General features: G+C 39.5%; 2 protein-coding genes across 7 annotated transcripts in view; one reads left to right on the forward strand and one right to left on the reverse strand.

Moving 5' to 3' along the window:
• Window positions 1-5562: 5562 nt before the first annotated feature.
• LOC118423765 lies at window positions 5563-11410 on the forward strand. Its single transcript, XM_035831982.1, has 5 exons — window positions 5563-5810; window positions 7985-8197; window positions 9119-9259; window positions 9562-9678; window positions 10112-11410. Exons 1-5 carry the CDS (start codon window positions 5745-5747, stop codon window positions 10442-10444), a joined length of 870 nt encoding a protein of 289 aa, XP_035687875.1. The 5' UTR covers window positions 5563-5744; the 3' UTR covers window positions 10445-11410.
• Window positions 10911-24152, reverse strand: part of LOC118423764 (band 4.1-like protein 5) — a 36872-nt gene continuing 23630 nt past the window's right edge. For 2 of the 6 annotated variants that reach the window (XM_035831978.1, XM_035831975.1), the window contains 11 exons: window positions 23516-23564; window positions 22758-22797; window positions 21995-22181; window positions 21325-21411; window positions 20631-20663; window positions 18775-19090; window positions 15422-15517; window positions 14913-15201; window positions 14505-14579; window positions 13669-13728; window positions 10911-13082 (listed from right to left, as the gene is read on the reverse strand). In XM_035831978.1, the coding sequence (XP_035687871.1) occupies window positions 12900-13082; window positions 13669-13728; window positions 14505-14579; window positions 14913-15201; window positions 15422-15517; window positions 18775-19090; window positions 20631-20663; window positions 21325-21411; window positions 21995-22181; window positions 22758-22797; window positions 23516-23564 (1415 nt within the window). In that variant the 3' untranslated portion in view covers window positions 10911-12899. The remainder of the gene's footprint in view (window positions 13083-13668; window positions 13729-14504; window positions 14580-14912; window positions 15202-15421; window positions 15518-18774; window positions 19091-20630; window positions 20664-21324; window positions 21412-21994; window positions 22182-22757; window positions 22798-23515; window positions 23565-24152) is intronic. The other 4 variants (XM_035831976.1, XM_035831977.1, XM_035831980.1 and 1 more) reach the window with 4 other exon arrangements.

A 24152-nucleotide genomic window follows, 5' to 3' on the forward strand; every position in this document is an offset into this window, starting at 1 on the left:
GAAGTCCGCTAGAGACCCCTTCTAAACAGAGGTGACAATACAGCATGTGGTCTCTTTCTGACTGCGTTGCGCAATGGTAGAAAAACGCTGACAAGACAACCATTTCCTTTCACGGTACTTCACTCGGGGAATGAATTTGTTTTTGCCAACTACGGAGCAGTAAAAACAAACACATCTGAAAAACACGTGAACTCCTAGGGGCAAGGACAAGGAAATGCTGACTTGACATGTTCTTTTTTTTCTTGGACGGATCCCCAAATGACGAATGAAGCCAAAGCAACAAGTGTGATACAATGGTCTTGAACTTTATCCATCTTAGGCTTGCTACCAGGATGAAAGTTACCGTTACGTCCCAGAAATCGGGACATTTTCATACCCTGCTGGGAAGGAAAACACCGTTACCTGGAATGAACCTACAAGTCTTTCAACACTGACGGTTTCGGCCTTGGCAACAGGATCCGATGAAAGTGCTGAGTGGACGAAAATCTTGTCAACATGTTTTTGGGACTTAAAACTCCGTAACAAGTCACCCCATCACGCAAACATCATGTTGCTTCGACATCAAAATCTTGAAGGTGGTTTAGAAGTAGTTAAACGTTTTCTTTGCTGTTCACCTCTAGTACTTCCAAATTTCATGTACTTTTAATAGATTTAAATGCCTTTGAAATATCAAAAGGTGATCACTAAGAATCTTACACAACTAATTTTGTCTCCGTTACTCCGTTGCCTCTTGGAATAACAAAATTTGAAATATGGAACAAGTTGTAGGATTTGGAAACAAAATCGATCTGTTTGTGATAAGAGAGCACTTAGAGACCGCCTTTTGGTAGAGAAAGTTCCACACTTAGAGACAGTATTTTGGTCGAGAAAGTTCTCTTCTAACTAAGACTTCAAGACTATAATGTCAGTATTTCATCTCCCTTTGATATTCAAGCCTGTACACAATGAAAATAAATCAAATTTAAAGCTCTGATTACATAACCCTGAAAGGCACCTTGGTCAAGGCAACCTTTGATCGAAACGCTATCTGGCATTGACCTTCTGAGGTTAGCTATAGGGACGGACCAGGAAATATCTTGGAGTGGTCTGTCAGATTGCAGAAAAAAAGAGCTTGAAGAAAAATTAAAGCACAACAAACCTGGCGAAGGATGGACATACATATGGGGAAAGTATAATCTCCAAGTAGATCCTTCGGCAGCATAAGATAGTATCAAAAGCTGGCAGAGGAGTGAAGCCTGCTTAGGAGTAAATGGACACCTTTTTGCTGACTACACTCCTTGACCTGCAGTTTGGTACCATCTCATGCCATTGTAGGATCTGCTTGAAGAATAGGGAAAGTACTAGTATACCATAAAGTTACCATCATCCCATTGAATTGCAAGTTGTTTTTTTTTACACAAGTTTCGTCATTTTCACTCCCTTACTAACTCAACTCCCTTCCAACGATTAATCCCTTTCACCTTGCCAGGCACGGTATATTGTTAAGTTAATGATGTTTGCAGATATTGCCGTTCTGCACGTTCTCAGAAGTACTATAGAACGGACGTGTGTGGGAGGGGGGTCAAACATGGGGCACGTTCAATGTGTTCACAAGGCTGTAATTCAAATAGTAACCAAAATATGTCACGTATACGTTCCATAGGAGGGATATGCCATTGAAAATTATGATGGTAATAAAGATACAGGTTTAATGTTAGATAGAAATACAGAGAAGCGCCTTCTATCTTCACTACTGAAATGATGATTGATACATCGACAAATCTAAGTTTACTTCTGTATTTTGAAAAAAAAATTCTTTAGTAATACATGTACTAGTGCGTTCGTGGTAAAGTTACCTCAGACATTAGAGTAATCATTAACGTAACCGTATCGCCTGTGACTTGCAATATTTAGATGTTGACAATTGTACTTAAATGACAGGCCCTGTGTCAACTAGTCTATGACAACGTCTGGTATTAAAGCCTGGCACTTTGGAGACTCAGAGTATAGGTCAAAGTAAATCAATTAAGTCTGTATCTGCGATATACTGTTGTTAAAATATCAAAATGTATAAAGCCTTTGAATCAACACTATCATTTCAAATAGAAATTGGTTCACTCTTATAGAACAGTCACATGTACGTTTTTGACACAGTTTGACATCATGTGCCACGTATACCCATTGATGAACAAACTTTTAACAACTTGGTCAGTATGCTTCCATGTAACGATTTCTATTGTAGAGAAAGTTGTTTCCTTTTTATTTGCAAGGCATATGTGTGATCAAAGGTGACTTAGCTTAGCTTTTTTACATGTACTTGCTGTTGTAAGCAAATTTGGACGATCTACGTTGTTGATTGACAGGCAGCTCATGTCAGCTCGTGTTGGCAAGCTCAGATTGTAGTGCTATAGTACGGACTCCAAAGGACACTTGGCAAGACAATATAGTATTCTTTGTCGAGTTGGCAGATCTAGTTCATTGGACTTCAGAACCGGTTCTACCCTGATTTTGCCGGATAGAGGTCACCTTTTATGGGCTGCGGAGTCAGATGATCTCGGCTTATCAGTTAAAATTGTTTGTCGTGTATGTAGAGTTCATTGACCTCAAAAGCCGGTTCTATCCATTAATTTGGACAGTAGGGTTGACCTAACTACTGATTAAGGGGCTAGAAAACAAGTAATGATAGAGTATATGGTGTTGAACAATGTTGTTTGAGTTCATCGAACTGAAAAGGCGTGTAGTCTGATTTTTTGACGAGGCTGTCCGGTAAATTTGCATACATGTTAATTAGGATACAGTGGAAGTCAGTTAATTGCACAACGGATTAACGTACACTTCTGTTAACTGCACGGAATCCCAAAATCCCAAACCGGTGCGGTCCAGCTAGATAACTTCGCATTATTGCACCAGCCGGACAATTGCACCAAATTCACTGGCAAATAGGCCTTGCAATTAAGCGGCTTGTACTGTATTAAGCTTTATTCTATACCTTTAGATCTATTGTACTTTGTGTAATAGTTGTTGCCATAGATTGTACCATGTTAACGTGCAATAAAGTTCTTCTGTATGGGCTGTGGGCAAACGGGTACTAGTGATTGCGTAACTCGTAACTCGTGAACATTTCTGGAATGCCTCAGATATGCTTGTACTTACAGAAGCTTCCTTACTATCTCAGTTTGTGCTGTAACGTTACCATTTACTACGATGCCACGATCAACATCACAGGCTAATATATACATATATATCAACGTTATATGTAACGTTATGAAACGTTGGGTTATCGACACAAGACGTATGACAATACAAGTCTACTACTTTGCTAATAACGTTACATGTACGTTAAAATAGTATCTGTCACTTTCTACTTCTAACCAAAGATACTAGTAGCTGAATCGTTTTCCAATCCGGGGCATATTACTTCATAGCTATTATAGGGAAGAAAATGAAGTATTTGACATATGCATCAGACCAAGGGCGTTCTACATAACGTTCTTGATCAGACCTTTCATTTTCGAGACAATGATATATTAGCTGCATTTCCTCCCCTGTGTTTGGAAACCGGCGACGACCTTCAGAGAGAACGGGAGTGTTTCAGTGACTCCAAACTGGCAACATCCCAAGACATTTATGGGAGTCAATTGTTTGGCACTGGTTACACTTTATAGTGAGGTCGCAAGGACATCTAAGTCCAAAGTAAAACTCACACAAAATTATTTGATACTCATATTCTCTCTCCCTTCCGTCACACACACACACACACACTCACACACGTGCACACACATACACCCCCCCCCCTTCATTCGCGACCATGACGTAAAAACATGATACAGCAAAATTTTTCACTTCGGAAGGGCAAAGAGCAGTTTGACTTTCGCTGGGCACAGGGCAAAACAGTTAAACACAATGAGTCTGTCTGGTTTGAATTGGAGATAAACAACTTTGCTGAGTCGTAAAAACTGTTCCGCGTGTCAGCAAACTCGGCTTTTTCTTCCACTGTTCTAGACTATCATTTAACTACGCTGGCTACAAGAATTACCACGGGCCATTACTGACCGAAGGGGGCCAAGTACATATCTACAAACGACAAGGAAATTTGTATGGGGTAGTCGGGCCATCGTCCAAGGTAGTGTGACCCTGCCTAGCCTTGCCAACTATTCACCATATTTTTGTGCCAAATTCTTCTTTACATAACATTCTTTAGAAATGTATTTGTACTACAGGCACAGAGGCGGTCCGAAGCTCGTCTGGCGATTTATTTTGTCGACGACAAATTTTTCTCGCTGATCGATGTCAAAGTTTGTGAGTTTGGATGAAATCGCCCCAAAAAAGTTTGATTTGTTTCCAAGCTACGAAAAAACGGCCCCGGCAGTCTCCATGACATCGTGTAGAGAGATCTTGGCGCATTGTAACTACCTGTCAAAGTGCTGAATAGCTTGTTAGAACAAACAAGTTTATCACATTCTAGGCGCCAAAGAATCGATAAACGGCTAAAGGGCCTTGGAGGTTAGACGGACTGACCTAGTGACAGGAGGTCACAAATCATACATATTACAGGGGGTATTTTATGATGTATTTTGAGGCCGCTAACTGGCGGTACGATACAAGTTTGAGCAAGGCCTTGCACTGACTGTGACCGAGCGCTTTGCCGGATGACATCATAATCAGACGACCTTCTCAGTGTCACTTCTTCTACCCGGTGTGACAACGAAAAGTCTAAATCTTGTCGTTTTTGAGGGGCTGGGCGATTGGGAGTGTGGACTTTTAGGAATGACAAAAGGGAATAATCTCATTAGACACAGAATTAACTCTGAATTTTTGCATACAAAGTGAATTTGAGGACCACATGGAGGGGAGGGGTTCCCAGAAATTGGGACCTGTCCAGTGTACGTGCCGAATGGCATATGGCCATATTTGGTTCGGTTAACTTAATCAAGCAGATCTCCGAAATATTGTAATCACATCAAAGCATCAAAATCTACTATCTTTGGATTTGCCTACTATTTAGAGTCAAAATACCCCTTCCACCACAAGTAGTTTCAAAAGACTAAGTACTTAAAACACCTCGTCCCATGATGCAGCCATTATACTAGCGCCCTTGATACCATGACCTCCAAGCACTTCCGATGTTGAAACAGAACCACTGAGAAATTTCGCAACTAATAAATATACATGCGGTAAACTTGACAGGAACGTAATAATTTACTGACAGTGTTGTTGATATCAAGGAGGCTTTCTATATAACCTTCTTGTTGATATTAAAATTAAAAAAGAAAGATATATAGACTGTTTGTTATATTCTCCAATAGAATAAAACAACTATGCCGAATATAAAATACTAGCTTGTCAGCGGCTTTTATTGCATTTCCAAGTCAACAATAATGAATCGCAAAAATGCTAACGTCAGGTTTTTTTTCTACCCACCAACCCAGTGGTAGAAAGTAACAGGATGTATGCAAAGGGTCCCACGGGAGAGGGTGTTACATGTTCTTAATATGGGCACCCGCTCCATATAAGGAGCCATGACGTAACAAACTGTCTGCTGGGGGTCTTCCCAGAATGTGGACCAATCAGCGATATAAACAAACCACGCGCCTCGTGGTGTCACACAAAGGGTACAACCGGCGAGCTGAACACATCGTGTCTGCGTTTCTCCTGCGATTTTACCCCGCAATCTTTGCAGTCAACGCACAAAGCGAAGGAATTTGAGAGCCAGCGACTCAACTTATACTCTTATCATCACTGAGCGACATTTGGAGGATCCTACGATGGCTACCGATCTGGAAAAGGCGAAATTCGTGGACGTGGAATGTTCCCTGGCCCCCGACGGTCATGTGAGTCTGATCAAATGGTTTATTTCCTTGTGTTGTGGGTATTCCCTGCCGGTTGTTTTGCTTCTGAAATGGAAAGCTGGTGCTGTAAATTTACGATAAATGTTAACAAATGTTGAACTACTGTATGCACTAGTAATGTTCTGGTTTTATATAGGAGGAAATCTGAGGAATGTGGAATCCAAAAGCTCGAGGCGAAACATGCACGTAGCAAAATTTGTCTCACTACCAAGAAACCAACCTTGCACGTACGCCATTCGAAGCTTTTGGTTTGGTTTAATTGCACTTTTTTTAATCTGAAATCTTCAATAGGTGATTGGCAAACGTCTGCAGTAGTAGTAGCGTTAATTGTAATTGTAAATGGGTGTATTTCGAGCTTTGTTGTTGTTTTTGTTGTGGTTCTCCCGCGCTACACTCGCGCTGCCTCGGGCGTGGCGGGTCATGTGAGGGAAGAGCGCGCGAAAAACCATCCATCATGTTGGTGTCGTTTGGGCGGGAAACTGCGTGTGGAATTTCACGCCAATCTAACGATGTGCGAAGAAAGAAAAGCCGACCTTTGGTAATCGTAACCGCTATAAATAACACGAATTGCTCTCTCAATCGCAGAGAAAAATCTAAAAGAGGAAAAGGCTTGGAATAGTAGAACCGTCCACTGCATATATTCATAACACTAGCACGTGACGACTCTTGGGAATTGCGATTCATAATATTGTATTTGTAGTATGCATTTTAGTCGCACTAATGTCGTTATAATGCCGGAAATTTCGTCTTATCAAGTCATTAGACTTGGGAATACAGCCAGATGTTGTGGCGTGTAACCGTCTCGATGCCTATTTTTGGCGAAGGGCGGTTTTGTTTGGGTTGCCTTACGCGCCTCCCATTCACGTCGTCAGGACAAATATAGAACCAAGGGACCGGGTCAGAGTCATATGACTCACGCCCTCAAACAAACGGACGGGAATTTTCCATCATGCATGACACGCTTCGCTTCAAATTTGAAATAATCAACTCTGATCGATTTGTGCTTAGAACAGATAAGAGCTACTGAAGTGCGTTTTGATAAAAAAAAGGTTGTAACCCGAAGACCCATTCACAAATAAAAAGCTTTGGGATATCGTGGTAAATTGTGTAACGTTATACTTTCATTGCTGAGGCAACTCAACGGTTTTTCCTACGTTGCAAAACATTTGTGAAAACTGCACTACTACTGATAGACTTCACCAGTTCCTTGTTGTTGACGTTAGCAGCTCTTTCCGTTAGATCATTTCAAAACAAGTGGAAGTCAGAACAATTCCTTGTCAACATTACATTTGGCGATGTGCCATGGCGCACGTCCGCCAATTTTTTGTTTACACCGAAGGACGGCCGTTTTTGGTCAAATTGTTTGCTCTGATCCAAATTACGTTGCTGCCCGCTTTTTGAGGACAAGGGCATTCAGGTGGTTTGAATTTTGAATTTCCTTGACGGTTCCCAATATTGAAATTAGACCAGACAAAACAAGATTAAAGACAAAACACAAAGTCAATCCAGACCAAACCGGTTTTGCGAGGTACGGCCGCTAGTGAGAGTTTTCAGAAAAATGCATCAACAGAATATTCATACTTCGACAGAGAGACGTGTATAGTGCCCATTAATTTGTCATTCATGCATAGGGCAGTGACATAATATATGCACATATAGATTGCATAATTATCAGGAACAGGTGAATGCCCAAATGGCGGGAAATTTGCAGGTTGTAAACAGGGTGAAATGAACACCCCCAGTTTATGCAATGTCCTTACAAATGGGTTGTTTTCAAAATATTTTTAAAGGTCACGACCTAGAAGATGACTAGGGCATCCTTTTGTTTAAAGTTGATATCTGAGAAAGCAAAGGAAAAGTGAGAGCACGAAAATAAGGGTGGGAAACAGTGGGTGTTGTCAAGGATAGCATTGTTGAGACAGCCCACTAAAGTTCTCAGTTTATTTTGAAGTCTCGAACAGTTGACCCAGTCATGCCAAAGACGTGGAAAAGAGAAGCTTTGTAAATTCAACACGTTTATTTTGTTTAACTGCCAGGATCGAACTGTTTGAAGAAATGAGCAAGACTAACATCTGCCTGCACAAATGTTTTTACTAGCACAATGTTTTGTTTTGTTAAAACTGACTAGAATGTTTTTTTGTCTGCGCTTACTACAGGTGTACGTGGCACACCCAGACCCCAAACCCACCAGTACAAAGGGCCTGATGATGGTGACAGCGGTCGTCATGCTGGTGATGGTGTTAGTAGGGGGCCTTGCTGGGACGGCAGTGTGGCGATACCTGGATGGAAAACCAGAGAGCAGCATGCCCCTGACTCCTGGCTTCTCTTCGTATATACTGCCCCATCATATGGACCAAGAAAACACTGTGGTAAGGAAATCTCACAAACTACCAAAAAATTCAAAACACTGAATGAAAGAACAATGATATGAAAAATATGTGAAGGCTATGTTGAGTGTGTTTTTGAAGGCATAAATTTGAGAAGAACGAAAAGAAAAAAAAAAAAACTTTTCCATCATACTGCGTGACCAAAATGTTACATTTTTTACACTATGACAGAAGGGCATTTTGCTTTGCATAATCCACTGCCCAGAACTTTATAAACTATCTCATGTATTAAAACACTGACCAAATGTTAGCAGGTTAATGTGCCACATCTTCTGTTGTGGTATCCCCTCCAAGGGAAAATATTTGTCCCCAGTGCCACACCTCCAGTCTTATCTAACCAGCAAACACAGAGTTGTTAACAAGTATTTATAGCCAATGGCTGCCCATTCCGGATGTTTGTCTTTCTTACCTGTAATGCCTCCAGCTTTCGCAGAACCCTGCCACCCCAGGTGTGTTTACCCAGAGAGAGACAAGTTCTGGGATATATGCCAAGGGAGGTTAATCTCAATACTAAAATGCCACAGAAACAAACAACAGAAGTCAACAATATTGACTTCTTTCCATGACAAATGCTGCACCTGGGGTACAGGATGTGTGGGGAGGGGGGTTGTGTTGAATACACAAGTTAGATTATCATGTTCTCATTTACAAAATTGTTCCAAAAGCCACTAAATACAGTTATTTCATCAAGCTACAATGTACATGTATTCAAATCCTTCAAGCTGGTATTTGTACACCAACTCACATTACAAATGCCATCTAAAATGTAAATATTGTACTGAATTGTTTCACCCAAACCGGTTCGGTAGAAAGCTTTGATGTCAGTTTGAGCAAACTTTTCCAGTGGAGCATATTTGCAGTAAGGATTAACTCTAAGTAATCAACCCTTTTTTATCTGAACAGAACTACATGAAGAAATACCACGTGCACGGTGAGGACATAACTGAGGTCATTGAGATCGACACAGAGCTAAGAATTGAACGCTTCGATGTTCCAGACAACGGACACTTCCAGAGAGTGACAGTTATCATGGATTTTGCCAGGGTAGGTAGAAAAGCAGATTTATCTATATCTGTGTTATGTGTTCATGCCAACCATGTAAATATTGATATTTACAAGAGATAGGCAACAATCATTGATAACATGGGAATTGTGCCCCTGCCTTTGGCACACATAATGTGGTGCTACTTATATGTTTTATACCATGTTCTTTTGGTGCAGATATATTGAGACCACCACAATTTTTCTCAATGGTTAAGTGCAAATAATTCCACACTGCCACCTATTAGTACACTTGGCATGTCTGGATGCAAGTATTGACGTATTCCAACTTTTCCCCCACGCAGAACCTGACAATATACAAAGACTACAGTGACCGCATGTGCTTCCTTCGTCCTATGGAGCCAGAGTTGTGGCCGTCCCCAGAAGACTGGAGACAGGCTATTATGGACATTGGCCAACAGGTATTTGTCTTTGAAATGATGTTTAGACTAAACAGTCAAACTGCCAAGTTAGAGCTGCTTAGACTTCCAAAGTTATGAACCTTGATGGTACTTGAGTAATCTCTTAGTGACATTACATTTTATTTATCTCCAAACAGATCCTGCGGTAGCATAAGATAGTATCAAAAGCTGGTAGAGGAGTTAAGCCTAGGAGTGTGTATGCTACCATGTGTATGCTTCAGTGCCCGTCTAACTCCCTTTGGCCGGCTATACTCCTTGGCCAGCTTTGATACTACACATTTTTTGTACATGTATCTTATGGCACTGTAAGATTTGCTTGGAGATAAACATTTCAAAGAATTAGACCTGAATTTTTACTTGCTGAATTCCTTTTTTTTGCTATACCTCATAGAATAGGCTGTGTGTTTAATGGGGATTATTTTCTCTTCTGTAGGAAAACTTTGGTGAGGAAAGCCACGAGCCTGCTGACCGCATGGACGAGATGGTCGTGGTGGCTCCCGAGGTCACTGACCTCCAGCTGCTGGTCAGCGGGGATGTCGTAGCCATGTGCGAAAACCACCGCGCTTTCATCGTCGTGCCGGTTGACTTTTCGCACCACGTTGCAAAGCGCTCGGCGAGAAAAACTAATTATATGACATCCCCCTGGAGTGGGGGTAAACATAGCATCAAATTCGCTCCGTCATTCACAAAAGCTTCAAAGTTGTCTAAGAAACATAAAAATATTCCCGAGTCAGATTTAACAGGTATTTTCAAGTTTAGGTTCTAGTGATTTGCTGTGTTAAATTCGAGACATTCTGAGTTAAAGACTTGAATTTGAGTGGTAACTTATTCCATTGTATAATATGTAAAGACCAATGCTGTGTGAATATTTTCACTGCACTCTGTATAATACTGTTAGGGCGATAAGAGTGCTGGGCACTTCGAACTGTCATTTGTTGGGATATCATTGATATTGTGAATGGGTCTTTACTTCTCACTGGTGTGAACTGTGCTGTATATACTAAGTACACCCATTGTAGACAGTCGTAGTACTTAGTTAACAGGGTAAAGTTATTCTTAGCAGTGTACAAATTAAAGTTTGCATCCAATGTTGAATAACAGGTATACAAAATGTTTTCTCATAATGTTTGTATGATTGACCAGCAACAGTTAAGATCTAGCATTACATGATAATTTTGAGTTCTAGCCTGTATTTGTAGTAAACATAAAAAAAGACAGTAGACTCGATGTTCTGTTCAAAAGTATGCATGACTGTTATTTGAACCATGTTGAATACATAGTCACAAACAATGGATTCTACTCCTAGCTCAGTTTGTTGGGTGCACCTTGTAAATACATTAATGTTTAAAGTACATAATGCTTGTGTTCTAATTTCTAATGATCAACAATTGTTACACCAATATAAAACCTGAAAATCGTAAATGACAAATAAGGATTACACTTAACTGAAAGAACATACACTACATGTATATGAACTTGTACAGATAATCTAGCAAATGCAGGGAATTTTCAAAGACTTCACTGACATTAGTAGTAGAAAGTACATGATCTCAAATACTTTGAAATGCTCTGCTACACTAAGTACCAATTGATTGGACAAGTCTTTTTGGCGACACCACTTGGGCAGAGCCCTTACACTCACATTGGTGACATTGTACTATGGAGTGGTGGAATGTGCAACATATTTCCATGATATATTGTTGAGTCAGAGCACATGAATAAAGAATTAAACGAAAACAATTTTGTACATTGTATGGATCTACAAAGTAGTACAGGGCATGGTGATAACGGATTCAAAAGATAAGGGTGAAAAGAGAGTAACACATCACAGTACTGAAGTGAAATGAGCATTTTCAATGAGACTTAGATGTTGTACACTGAAAAAGTAAGTACCCAGAAGGGAAAATTGTATTAAACATACTATTCTCAGTTCTAGAATCAGTATAATTAGATGTTGCTAAACATCATTTTCAACACTCATCATTTATACCCTAAAAGTTCAGTAATTTCACTACCTTGCACTACACTATACCACATCAGTTTCAAAATAGAGCATTTGTCTCTAAAAGAAACAAGACCTATCTAGTTTTGAGCAATACATTGGATATGTGGCTTCAGCATCTGATTTCACAAGAAAGAAGTCACTTAAACCTGAATACACAACATTTGCCCATTTAAAATATTACCTACTGAAGAAGATGTCCTTACATTACCTGAACTTGTATCAACCAACTTTGCTCTACATAATGTAAAATACATGTCTAACTCTACATACTGGTAATGCCAATTCTAATTCCCTGCTGTTTCTAGCCTTCTCTTTCAAACAAGGATCACAAAACTTTTCTAAATAACCCTGTGTTTGCTGGCAAGTCAACTGCAGAAAGTCAAACAACTGGCCAGAAGCGGTAGCTATCAATATTGCTTAGTCAAATTGTAAAAATGTTTAAAATCTGACTACCTGAATGAAATTGCATGGTATGGTAATCATTGTTCAGTACATGTATTTCATTGATATGGTTGCATCATTTAGTAAGCAAGTATTACCTGGTAAAATCAGTCCTATCCTATCTCTTGCCAATTTTCTTAAAATTGCAGTTTTCTGTCCATACAAGTTTCATGAAACAAAACACAAGTTGCTATTAGGATCTGCTAAAAAGGTAAAAATTAGAATTTATACTGTACATATAATATACATAAATATCATAAATGTCCTGCTATGAGAGGCAGTGGTTAAAATCTTATATGCAACACTACTGTGTTAAAACATTCAGGGTAAAAGTCTAAAATTGTACTGCCGCATTAAGTCTAAAAGTGCTGAAGAAACATCTTAAATTCTTCAGTTTCTCATGATTGGCATTGCCCTTCTACCTAATGAGGAAAATCTGATCAAGCCTTGACAAAATTTTTGCGAGAAAGTTGCATTTTCCCACTTCAGAACCACACTTTAAGTAGTAGTATCCATCACAATTTAAAGACAGATTAAACATGCCTTGGTCAATGAGTTTCTTTTGATGATGCTCTTGCAGTATTACAAAATGTTGACTAGCTACCATGTGAACCTTGTATGGGTAAGAAAATATAACTTTCAATTATTCCTATGCAAGGCTGATGTTTTTCTTTGCATCTTGTTAGAAAACCTCTTCCTTCTTGCGTTACCTTAGTTTTAATTACAATTGTGCTGTTAGCATCATTATCTTACAATAGAGGTCAGAGGTAACAGGTCAGAGTTCGGTGGTAAGTATCTTCTTGTCCTCGAGAGAAGAGGTGGAGGTTCTTGGTACCGGTTTGGTGGTTTTGACCGCAGCTGACGATTTCGTCCTCTTGATGACGATCTGCTCTGGCTTGCTCTTATTGGTCAAACTGGAGGCGGAGCGGGTCACGATGTTGGGCCCGAAGGATGTCTCCTGAGGAGGGATTGGATGAACAGAATCAGAACAAGCATCAACAGCCAATGGCAGCTTCTCTTCCATTACAGATAAATCAGTCACTGCATAATCAAAAAAGTTCATAATGCATAGGCAAATAAATGACATTTAGCAAGTGTTCTGAAGCCTGTATTCAGCATTTCAAATACAGTATTATTTGATAGAACAACAAAACAGAGGCAAGCAACTACTGACAAATTGGGTGCATTTTCCAATTTCTGTTCACGTGAAAGTTTAATAATCCATAAGGTAAGGACTATTAGAACCGGGTTTTATAACTGGGCTGTGGTTGTGGCAGAGTTAACCAACTGTTAGGGTTGACCTACATTTGTAACACAATATGATGCATTAACAAATATAAAATATCATTCACGCCCCTTTTCCAATGTCCTTTGAACTCGAAGTAACAGTCAAGCGTTCTACTATTTACTCCGGTCTAGTCACCTATGTACATGTAACATAGCGGAGAAATATGTGGGCCATGTTTGCTCCAAAGTGTCATGCCTACAGGACACTTGACTGAGAAAAACACATCTAGTGTTGCACTATGGCGAGGTCCACTTACAGTGTACACATGTGTCTCTGGGCTGGCAGGCTGTTCAGAGCCAGGGCTCCCTGGCAGGAGCTAGTAAGGGAAGGGGGAGGGGGGCAACAGATGTAGGGGGAGCGAAGAGATGTGTGGGGTACAGAGAATTAGAACCCACCACAGGAAAGGCAAGAAACGACTATAATTAGCTTCTTAAAAATCTGCATGTTATTTCAAGTTTGAGTTTACTCAGAAGTTGCAGATATGTAGCAAAATATGCAAACTAGTTTGAAAGTTGTCTGAGTTTGTATCACTGATTTTGTACCAGGAACATAAATTTTCTGTGGCTCACTTGCAAAAGTTTACTGTTATTTACTCAATGCTGTGGCCACTTTCTATACTACATTTCTTTAAGATGATGTATGTTTACCAGTAACTTTAAAAGCACCATGTCCTACCTATACCACTGAATACTGCAGGGAAGCATAGTTATAAAACAGAGAAGACATGTAAAAACCATGCTCCATTTGAGCAAGGAATTTGTTAAGTATAACAGTAGGTAATTGTTTAGGGGAGGGACAGGCAGAAAGCAGTTAAAGGTGTATCTTGCTAAAATTCAGCTTGGAGTAAAATTTATGTTACTAAGTCTTTCACTTGCATTATGCACTAGATATGCTCAAATTACTAGCATTTCTGTCAGTGTCATATTAGTCCTTTTGAAACTTTGCAGTGATTTTTGTTGGCATATCACATTTAGGTAATGGCAGGCAAAACAGTATTGTTCAGTCATAGTTTCAGCAGATTACTTGTACTTTTTGTGTATTCTGATAGGGGGCACTTCAGTACATGGTATGTTCGAAGACCACCAAACCTACCAGAGGGACTGTGTCATCAAACTGGATGAGATCAGAGGTCTCTGAGATCTGTCGTGTCCGAGTTGGTGACTTCTCCTACAAGGGCCAAACAAACAAACAAATAAATAAATAAGGAAACAAATTATTTCTGCTGACATACATGCTTAAGAGGGTCATTTAAATGCCCTGCAATAATCTGAAATCCATTGAAAAAGTTTCATTAAGTTGAAGAGAAAGTTATAATAAACCTGCATGCCAGAAAAAAAACAACTTGTACCATAATCTTAATTGCATTTGTCAGTTCGCTTCTAAAATTAAAGGAAAAAGCTGACTGAAAAGTCATCTCATTGTCCCATGATTTAGTTTTCTTCACAATATCACCTTATCGTTGCTGAAAGGAACATCAAAATTCATTCAAAGTGTCCCTACCGTGCTAGACACTGAGGATGTTGATGCCTTCTTGGGTTTCTCCACAGCCACAGTTACTCCCCCCTCTGCACCCAGACAAGTGGTACCATCCACATTTAACACCAGAGGTGACAGCGTGATAGGCTTCACTGTTTCTGTCTCTTCTTCTTCTTTCTCATCTGCTGGCAGATCTGTTCCATTCTCTTCAATCTTCTCTTCTTTTTCCTTTTCTTTTTCCTTTTCCTTCTCTTTCTTCTCCTTCTTCTGTTTCTTTGTCTTCTCTTTAGGTTTTTCCTTCTCCCTCACAACTCTGGTAACACAAATGAACAAATAAAAAACAAAAAACAAAGCAAATAAAGACAAGTCAAATAAAATGTACAATGGCTAAGGAAATAATTCACAAATCTAGCAATCAAAACTGCTAAAACTGTTGTAACAATCACTTGAATCTTTTGTTGCTTCCCCCAGCAAAAGTTCAGTACCACAACAAAAGCATACAGAGATGGAAGGGGAGCAAGGCGAATACTTACAATTCTTCATCACTTTGGGACTTGTTGAGCAGAGCCTCACTTTCATCATGGTCCACATTCAAGTGAAGAGGCGACCCCGGTGGTGAGATGCTGGTACTGCAGAAGGAATAAAAACATGTCTCTTAGTATTTTCTTCATTTAGAAGAACAGCATTGTAAAAAAAAAAGCCATGTGCATTGCTTGGTGATAAACGAATACAAAACAAATGCAAGGCTGTAATGCCATCAAACAAAATGCCATAATCAGCATCAGATGGAACAAAAATTACAACAAAGAAAGCTCCCCAAGGTGGTGAAGCAACCTTCCATATTAGTGAGAGGCAAGAGGAAGAAGATTGGTCAATGCAGCGATTGGAAGGCTGTGGCCACTTGGAGCAACAGTGCAGTGAACACAAAATAGCAAAAGGGCTGGCCAACAACTATTTTCTTTTTTCACAAACAGGATTACTAAACCAAACTGTCCAATAACTAATTCTGTTTTCCTACAAATGATAACTGATATACATGTATGTCACCTAGTTACAGACTTTTTTTCCATAGGCCTTGGATATGAAAATTGTTGGCCTGGCCTTGATACAAAAAAATTTGGCTGTAATACTGCTGACATAACAAGTGTTGATCTGTTGCCAGCAGAGGGAGTGTGCTCAAGCAAGGCCACTACAAAACAACAACAACAACAGAGGCACACTGCAGCTAATCTACGGAGTCTACACAACTGTGAACAAATCAGATGTCCACTTACATGCGCTTTGGGACCGTCTGCTGTAAAAATCCTTCATTGTGTCCGTTTCTATCTCATGCATAACACATCAGATAAAACACAAACTAAAAAGAGAAGGACTCACTCCACACAAATGCATGCAGACGTATAACGTGGCAAGTTTAATTTTGTGTCAGCTCTTTGGATTAATACTGTTAAAGACGTAGCATAAGTATGCAGTATTAGTATGGGCATTGACTCGGCTTCTGGAATATGCTGACTCTTACATTTTTAAAGTCCTGATTGTGCTATCAGATAAAGTCATCATTCAAATCATTGTGTACTTTAAGTCATTAAAATTCCTCTCAGTGGATTTCAACAAACAGTGTAATTCATCTTCCTCAAAAATATGTAACTTATACACATTTCCTATGACTACATTCAAATGTCAATAACACATCATGTTTGACGGATAACATTTAAGCATCCATTGTCACAAAGTTCATGTCATATTAAAAGACTGGCAGCACAGAATAAAAGCTACAGCAGGTAAACATCAATATCATTGCCAGTTATTTCTACCATTGGAATATGGTATCAATCATTCTGTTTTGTCATAAAATCTTGTAGTTATTCATGCCTTTAAAAAGTACATTTACAGGCTTGGTGTGAAGAAAAGCTGTACACTGTTAGGATTTCAGTTTGCTGCTTCTGAGCAAAACTATGATCATGCTTTCATATGATACAAATATCTCCTTTATTAAAGAATGAACTTCAAATTACTTCTCTTAGGGCTCTGTATGACATTCATGTCAATAAACATTGTCTTAGTATTAAGTATATTTCTGACTGATTAAAATTGTACAAGTTGTTGGTACATGTACATTTTTTAAAGACACACCTGCAACACTGAACAAACCACAATAAAAACTAAAAAAAAAAACTTTCTAAAATGATGACGTATGAGTGAGGGGGTAGTGTTAGACTGAGGGTATGAAATGACAACACCATGGTTAACGTTAGATGCACAAATTCCCCAACATCACACATCTAGGAAAATGAGATTACATGAAAGGGTTAGTGACATGACATATTGACAGACAAACATCCAAAAATCACAAAAAAAAGCATGAGGGTAAAAGCAATCTCTTGGTGACATGAAACTATATCTAAAACAATGATATTTACATTTTCTAATTCTACACTACACAGGTACATTGCACCTTTCCTTACTACTTGCTAACGATGATTGTTAAAATCTAAAAATTTAGTAGTAAAGGTGTCTATAGAATAAAACATCTTTTTATCCTTAGTAACTGGCAAGTGCTAAGTACTAATGGCATTACAATGTTTCTTTTTTTTTTTACATCTGGCTAACTTTTACCTCAACTTCAAGTCTTTTGCAAGATATCAGTTACTGTCTAATCTTTTAAAATTCATTATTAGCAGTTATTGTCACATGATCTAAAAAAGCCAACCACAGTATACAGCCAAATGGGCATCACATGATATAAAAATATCATGATAATCTCTAGTTGGTACCAGGTTTGCTACAAATTAATGAGTAAGTTTCAGTAAAAACGATGTACTCTGCATTTTCTCATACAGAAGTTCTTATTTGATTATCATCAGTTAAAAGTAGTTTAAAAGCTTTAAGAAGCATCTTCTTATTACAAAGGGATTGTCAGCACTTAGTTCATCCACTCATCTTTAACATGTTTCCTTTTCTAACAGTTCAAGTTTGCATCCAAGAATTAAAAGGCATGGTTGGTTTGTGGTTAAAAGATTGTCTCTAGAAGAACGCAGATGTTTGCGGCGGAAGTCGCGGAACATAAGATCCGCTCCTAGAATGATGAGGAAGGTACGTACCGTTCGCAAGCACGGAATGTTAGGTGTCCGTGGTGACATGACGGGACACGGAGTTGGGGAAAGAAGGAAGGAGGGAGAGGTTACGGTTAGTCACCTTCCGCCATGATTGTCCATTTGCAAAGCATAACAATAACAGGGACATACGTACATTTGTACTATGCAACATGGGCAAGCTGTACTGTAAGCTAAGCACGATGCACAACACAAACGACACACTTCACCACATAGCCATTAACAACATGCTGGAATACTAATTACACCACTACAACTGTTAACATGCAGACTAGAAGCAACAGGACTAGCACCATTGATTCAACAACAATGCCTACTAAACCTAGGACTTTCCAGTGAAACAAGTTCCAAGATTATATTCAGGCCCTCTCTTTTGGTAATGTTGTTACATTTGTTGAGATTCAGGAATAAGAAAGGTTGTTTTGTCTGTGAACATCTTGTGCAGGAGCCTGGTAATTTGCAAACAGTTTGCATAGAGAGCACAGTGACTCATGCACAAAACATCACATCACAACTTTTATACAATTTGTGTTATGAAGATTTTGCCTGTATTAGGGTTTGCAACACAAACCTTTAGCACTCTTACCAGTGCACTACAGAGTACTTATGCTTAAGTCAAAGTCCTGGAAAGAAGGGCAATTATCAACAACCTGTACATGCTTTTTCCATTATCGAGAAGTATAAGAAACTTTGTTACATACAATTGGAGAGGGAAGGAGAAAAAAGTAGGAGCAATCTTTAAGATGACAATGAAACAAAGAAACTTCTCTTACCACACTTCTTCTTCTTCTTCCTCTTCTTCTTCTGACTCCTCCACCTCTTCCTTAACCTCATTCACCTTCTTTACCTCTGTCTTAGGTTCAAGTGCAACAGTCAACGCCTTCTTCTTGGCAGCCTCCTCCTCCACTTTTGCCTTGAGGATGTTACACTTCATCTGGTCGGGAGGGATCGGGCGCGCTCCCGAAAGTTTGTCGATCGGCTGCTCGTTGTTTAGGTTAATGTCCTTCTTTTTCTGTTTGGCTTTTGCTGCATCTTTTGCCCCGCTTTCCTCAGAGATGCCTTTCAACCTGACGGCAGCTTTCTCTTCCTCTGTTGTTGAAAAGAGGGGCAAAACGTGTTAGGGAATTTGTTGTACAAATTGTCTGGTTGTGACTACTATGTGCCCTCTAATTGGGTGCATGTTAACTTTTGTCTTCTTGATAAGATATTCTTCAAAGTCCTTTTGACTATATCCACAAAAGGTTATCACAAAGTCAATGAATGTTCTTCCAAATATAACGTTTATGAATGTAGTTTGTATAGAAAAATAAACTGTTTCTTGGGCAAAATGGTTAGGAACAAATATACTTTAGCAAGGTTTCCAGATTTCTACTTAAACTTCACAATAGGGCCCCATTATGCAAAACATCTCAATAAAGCAAGAAGGACTCATAACCTTGTTTAACATTTGTCATGATCTAAGTCTCATTAAAAAAGGGTATGTAAGGCAGTGTTCTAGCCAGCCTTTAATTTGTTTACGTCCCCTGGATTTTGAATGGAAATCCTGTCGAAGGGTCCGGTGGCATGTTCCCCCAGGAAAATTTCGAAATTTACACCCTCTGATTGAAATGCTATTTCTTTTATTTTGTGGGGCAAATTTTGCTGGTAGACTCAGCTTGGTTCAATCGATATTTTTACTTGCCGATTTTTCTCAGTCACAGAGAACGGAATGGGCAAAGTTTTTGTCCATCCCAAGCGTCAAAATTCCGTCAAAGGACGGAAGGACGGATGCTGGCTAGAACACTGATGTAAGGCATTAAAAGTTGCATTTGTTTCAATATGTGTAAAATTAGTGTGCTTAATGTGTTATGCAACTAAATGCAAATAATAAACCTACACTGTAGGGTATTCTCCACTTACACACTTCCCATAATTAAGTGCGAGAGGGTTCCGGATATGGATGTTACTTGGATGCTACCACAGTTGCTCAGGGTGCGAAACCAGGGTGGAACCAGATAAAACCTTCAGTACGAGGGCGGAAAAGCATATAAACTAATAAGTTGTCTGGCGAATATAGTACAGTTATCATTTGGGCCGAGAATCTTACAAGTTTTGTGGTCAGAAGTAACTACCTAACACGTGCACCACTGTGGCTGTTAGTTGGTTTCTTCCGATGACCTCAAGGGCCACACCTTGGCGTTTCGTCTGCAGCCTTTGTTTTTTTCCTGTCGGAAAGTGATTAAACCATTGTCCTGTGATCGGTTCCACACCAAACTATCATCTCCTTGATGTTTTCTGTGTTCGGAATTGGTTAGAACCAATTTTCTGTGCCCTTGGAGTCAGTTCCGGAGTTCGGAGCAGCCATATCCGGAACCCTCTCGCACTTAATTATGGGAAGTGTGTAAGTGGAGAATTGAAAAGACTGCAAAGAAAGTGCAAAGTTAATGAGTGCTCCCATCACCAAAATGTGCCAAGCAAAAACTTTCAACCACCCCTACATAAACATGGAACAGGCCCATACCATAACATAGTGAAATGTACTTGGCCCAAACCACTTCTATGAAGGGATGGTTGTCAGGAGGACTAACAATATTATGTGGGATACTACAACGACTGCTACAAAAACACCCATATTTGTACAACACTTCACCTGGTCTTGTGACTGTAGCATTACCATGCAAGGCTTGGAAAAAAAGGAAGAAAAAAATACACATATTAGCTGTGGTCCGCTTTCCATCCATAGTGCCATGATAAGGTGCTCAGTGCTCAAAAAGAGGTTACATTTTTTCATGCACCTCTTCAAGTAGAACCATGTTAAACTTTCTGTACAAAAAGTGCACTTTACACTTATAGTGTAAACCCAGTAAGATATGGAAAATGCTTCTGGATGTTTTGAGTGACATCCATCACTCTTCCTTTGCATCACTTGAATAAACATGGTCAGTTTGTTCCAATGACACTGAAGATGAGTGATGACTGTCCACTTGATGTCACTCGAATGTCCAAAGATAATCTTTATACCTCACCCACTTGTAGAAATTGGTTTACATTAAAATATTGTTTATCTGGATGTCTAACCTTCATAAATGTTAAATCTAAAACCCTTTTTGAAAACTTGAAGATAAAGTAAAGACTTCAGTCCAGGAACTGAAAAAATCTCATCTTGTACATGTAATAGGGACATCCACTTTCATGATGGCACAACAAAAACACTTCAAGGCATCTTCACACCACAACAATAGCAATGGTACAAAGATGCAATTCTTCACCATAGATTTTACATAAGGACACATAATGTATATGTTAGTGGACACTGGACAGTATTCTAGTAAGATTTAGCTTACCACTCAACACGGACGTTACAGGTGACCCGGGCTGGGGCTCAGGGTCATCTAAGGTTATCAGCACATCATCAACCGAAGCAGCGGGAACTATGGGTAAGCAACAACATGGACATTAAAGTGCCCCTCCCAACATGGCTCCTGCCTGGGCTCACACATTTTTGCACAAAGTTCAAATTCAACTGACAACAGTGGGGGAGGGGGCCACGGGGGGACTTTCATTATGAAAAAGTTGGAAAACTGGAAATACTGTCCTCGAGGGGAAAATTGGGAATGTGGGATGAGTTTTTTTAAAGGATTTGGGTACTTTTGTTTCATGGAAATGTTGGAAAAATAAAAACACTGGCTTCAAGGTAAAATTGGGAACATGGGATGACTTTTTGGAAGGATTTGGGGTAATTTTGTTGGCAGAAGGCACTGTGGGATGATCACATCACTGCACAACATTGAAACAGTCAGGCATTGCTGGGAAGGACATGGGAAGAAATCCTTAGTGTTGACACTACTTGAAGATTTTGTTTGGAGATTTTCTCAATCTTTATAATTCTGGCCTTCAAATTCAATGTTGAAGACCAATTTATTATATGTAAACAGTATTTCTCACAGTTCCTTATCAGAAAAAGTCTTTCCCAGCATGGACCAGGCTGTTCCCTCGGATGACTACAATACTTACCGCTCAGCCCATCGGTGGTGGGCGAGGTTGCCGTGGGTGATACGGCGGGTGACGTCGGCGTCGTTACGATCGCGTCCACCTCCACCACAGCTGGACTGGTAACCACGGTAACGGCGGGTGTTGGCGTGGTGACCACTGCCGTTGCAACGGTTGTGGTTGGGGTGGTCACTGGGGTCTCCTCTGAGGGCTGCAAACAGAAATGTTAGAAATGTTGTGAGCATGAAAGCTTACCTGGACACTGAACCAGATTACTTTGTGAGGGGGTTAAAGGAGGCCAACTACATAAGAGCATACCAGCCGATACTTGACAGAAACGGCAAATACGATTCTTTACTCGAGTTATGTGTCCCTAGGTCACGTGCTCCGAATATTTGAATCACCACTCCTTACAAAGATCGACAAAGCTCGACGGACATGCGACTGAAAATTAGAGGTAAGCAATTTGTTCGTGTTGACAGTAGTAAACTCCAACATAGAAATGTTGATGATAATGTGAATTCTGAAGTATTGTTCATAGAAAGAGAGCAGAACCAGAAAAACCTGTGTTGCTTAGCTGTATTGCGATGATAAACCTGTTTAATTTTTGTTTCGTACTGCAAGTAGCAAATAAACTACCAAGACAAAATCATTGCTGATGTCCTGACAACATGTTTACACAAGTACTTCCAATAAGCTTCAAAGCCAAGTCTTGGGTTTAAAGTAATGCGGTAGACAGATACATGTACAAGATAAAGAACTTCTAAGTCTATAGAAGTTATCTTACCTCCTCTTCAATTGTGGGAGTTGGACCATTGGTCTGTGGTCTGAAAGCAAAGATTGATTTCTATTAAAGGCCAACATCCGAAGTAGTGACGTAATACGTGCTACAAAAACATCAGCAGCAGGCAATACAAGATGTTACCTTAAAATCAAGTGTACTTGACTCTGATACTGTAAATGCATTTAAGTTCACGGGGATTTAATTTCGCAGAGGCAGGAAAATGGAGTGTTCCCGGTAGTTTTGAGTAATGCCATCCCGTGAACTTAAATGCATTTACAGTACTGCACTGCAGTCATATACTATCATGGAAAATCTGGCGCCTCTACGAATCACCAGTCGGAAACCACTTATTGGTTACTTGGCAAGAGCAAACGAACAAAGCAGTCCCCTTAAATCTAACCATATCTACCCTCTAAAAACAGAGTACAGTACTACTTTTCTACCCTGGTGTTATACAGTTGGTCGTTGGACGGAGAAATGAATAAATGTGAACAAAAAAATTGTCTTGTAAATACTTGTGTCCTCACCGTAACAAGTACCTCAAACATTTCATTATTATTATTATAATGTGACAATGTATAGTACCTGTATCTAGAAGAGGGGTGCCATAGGTGGCGTGAGCAGAAGACAAAGGGAAAATGTTCATGAGTTCGTGGTGAAGCAGCCCCTGTGAAAATCGCGAACATAAAACCACCGCAAAAGTTTCTGCATTAACAGTAATATCACAAAGTTTTGACTAAAAAATGACTATAAAAAGATACCTTGTGGTGACTGGAGAGGATGTTCTCAGAGGTGGAGTTGTAGCATTTGCTGCAGAAGAGAGACAACACTGATTTATAGATTGGTACAGAACTAAAAAAAGTATGGAGTATTTGCTACAAGCTCTTCTGCACCATGCTGTCACTTTTATCAGTAGAAATACAAAGCACTAACAATGTACTATCCTATAATTTCAAATACATTTATAACCTTAATACAAGAATTGTGGGCAATGTCAAAATAGAAATCAAACTTTTTACACTAAACAATAATGATGCTTTTTAATGTTGAACATTGTGAACAATAACGTTTGGATCAAACTTTGATTTCTTAAAAATAAAATAACCTCAACATTAGACTTCAAATTGAAAGTAAGACATAGATAGACACATTGGTGACACCTCTTAAATGTTAAAACATTGAATGTCATCCCTGCCATAGACAACAATGGGTTAGAAGCAGCAATGAAGAACATAATTTCACAGTACTTTAACAGCTTATAAATATTTCAGGACTAAAAATCCACATTCAAAGGTCTTCCTGTCCATAAACAATTGCTTATCACAATAACTTCCTGTCAGAAGCTTTATCTCCTTTGGAAGGACAGCAAGTGTTTGAATGTGAATTTTGAGTCCCTGT

This window comes from Branchiostoma floridae, chromosome 10 (genome assembly GCF_000003815.2).
Source record: "Branchiostoma floridae strain S238N-H82 chromosome 10, Bfl_VNyyK, whole genome shotgun sequence".
In the NCBI taxonomy this organism is placed as follows: domain Eukaryota; kingdom Metazoa; phylum Chordata; class Leptocardii; order Amphioxiformes; family Branchiostomatidae; genus Branchiostoma; species Branchiostoma floridae.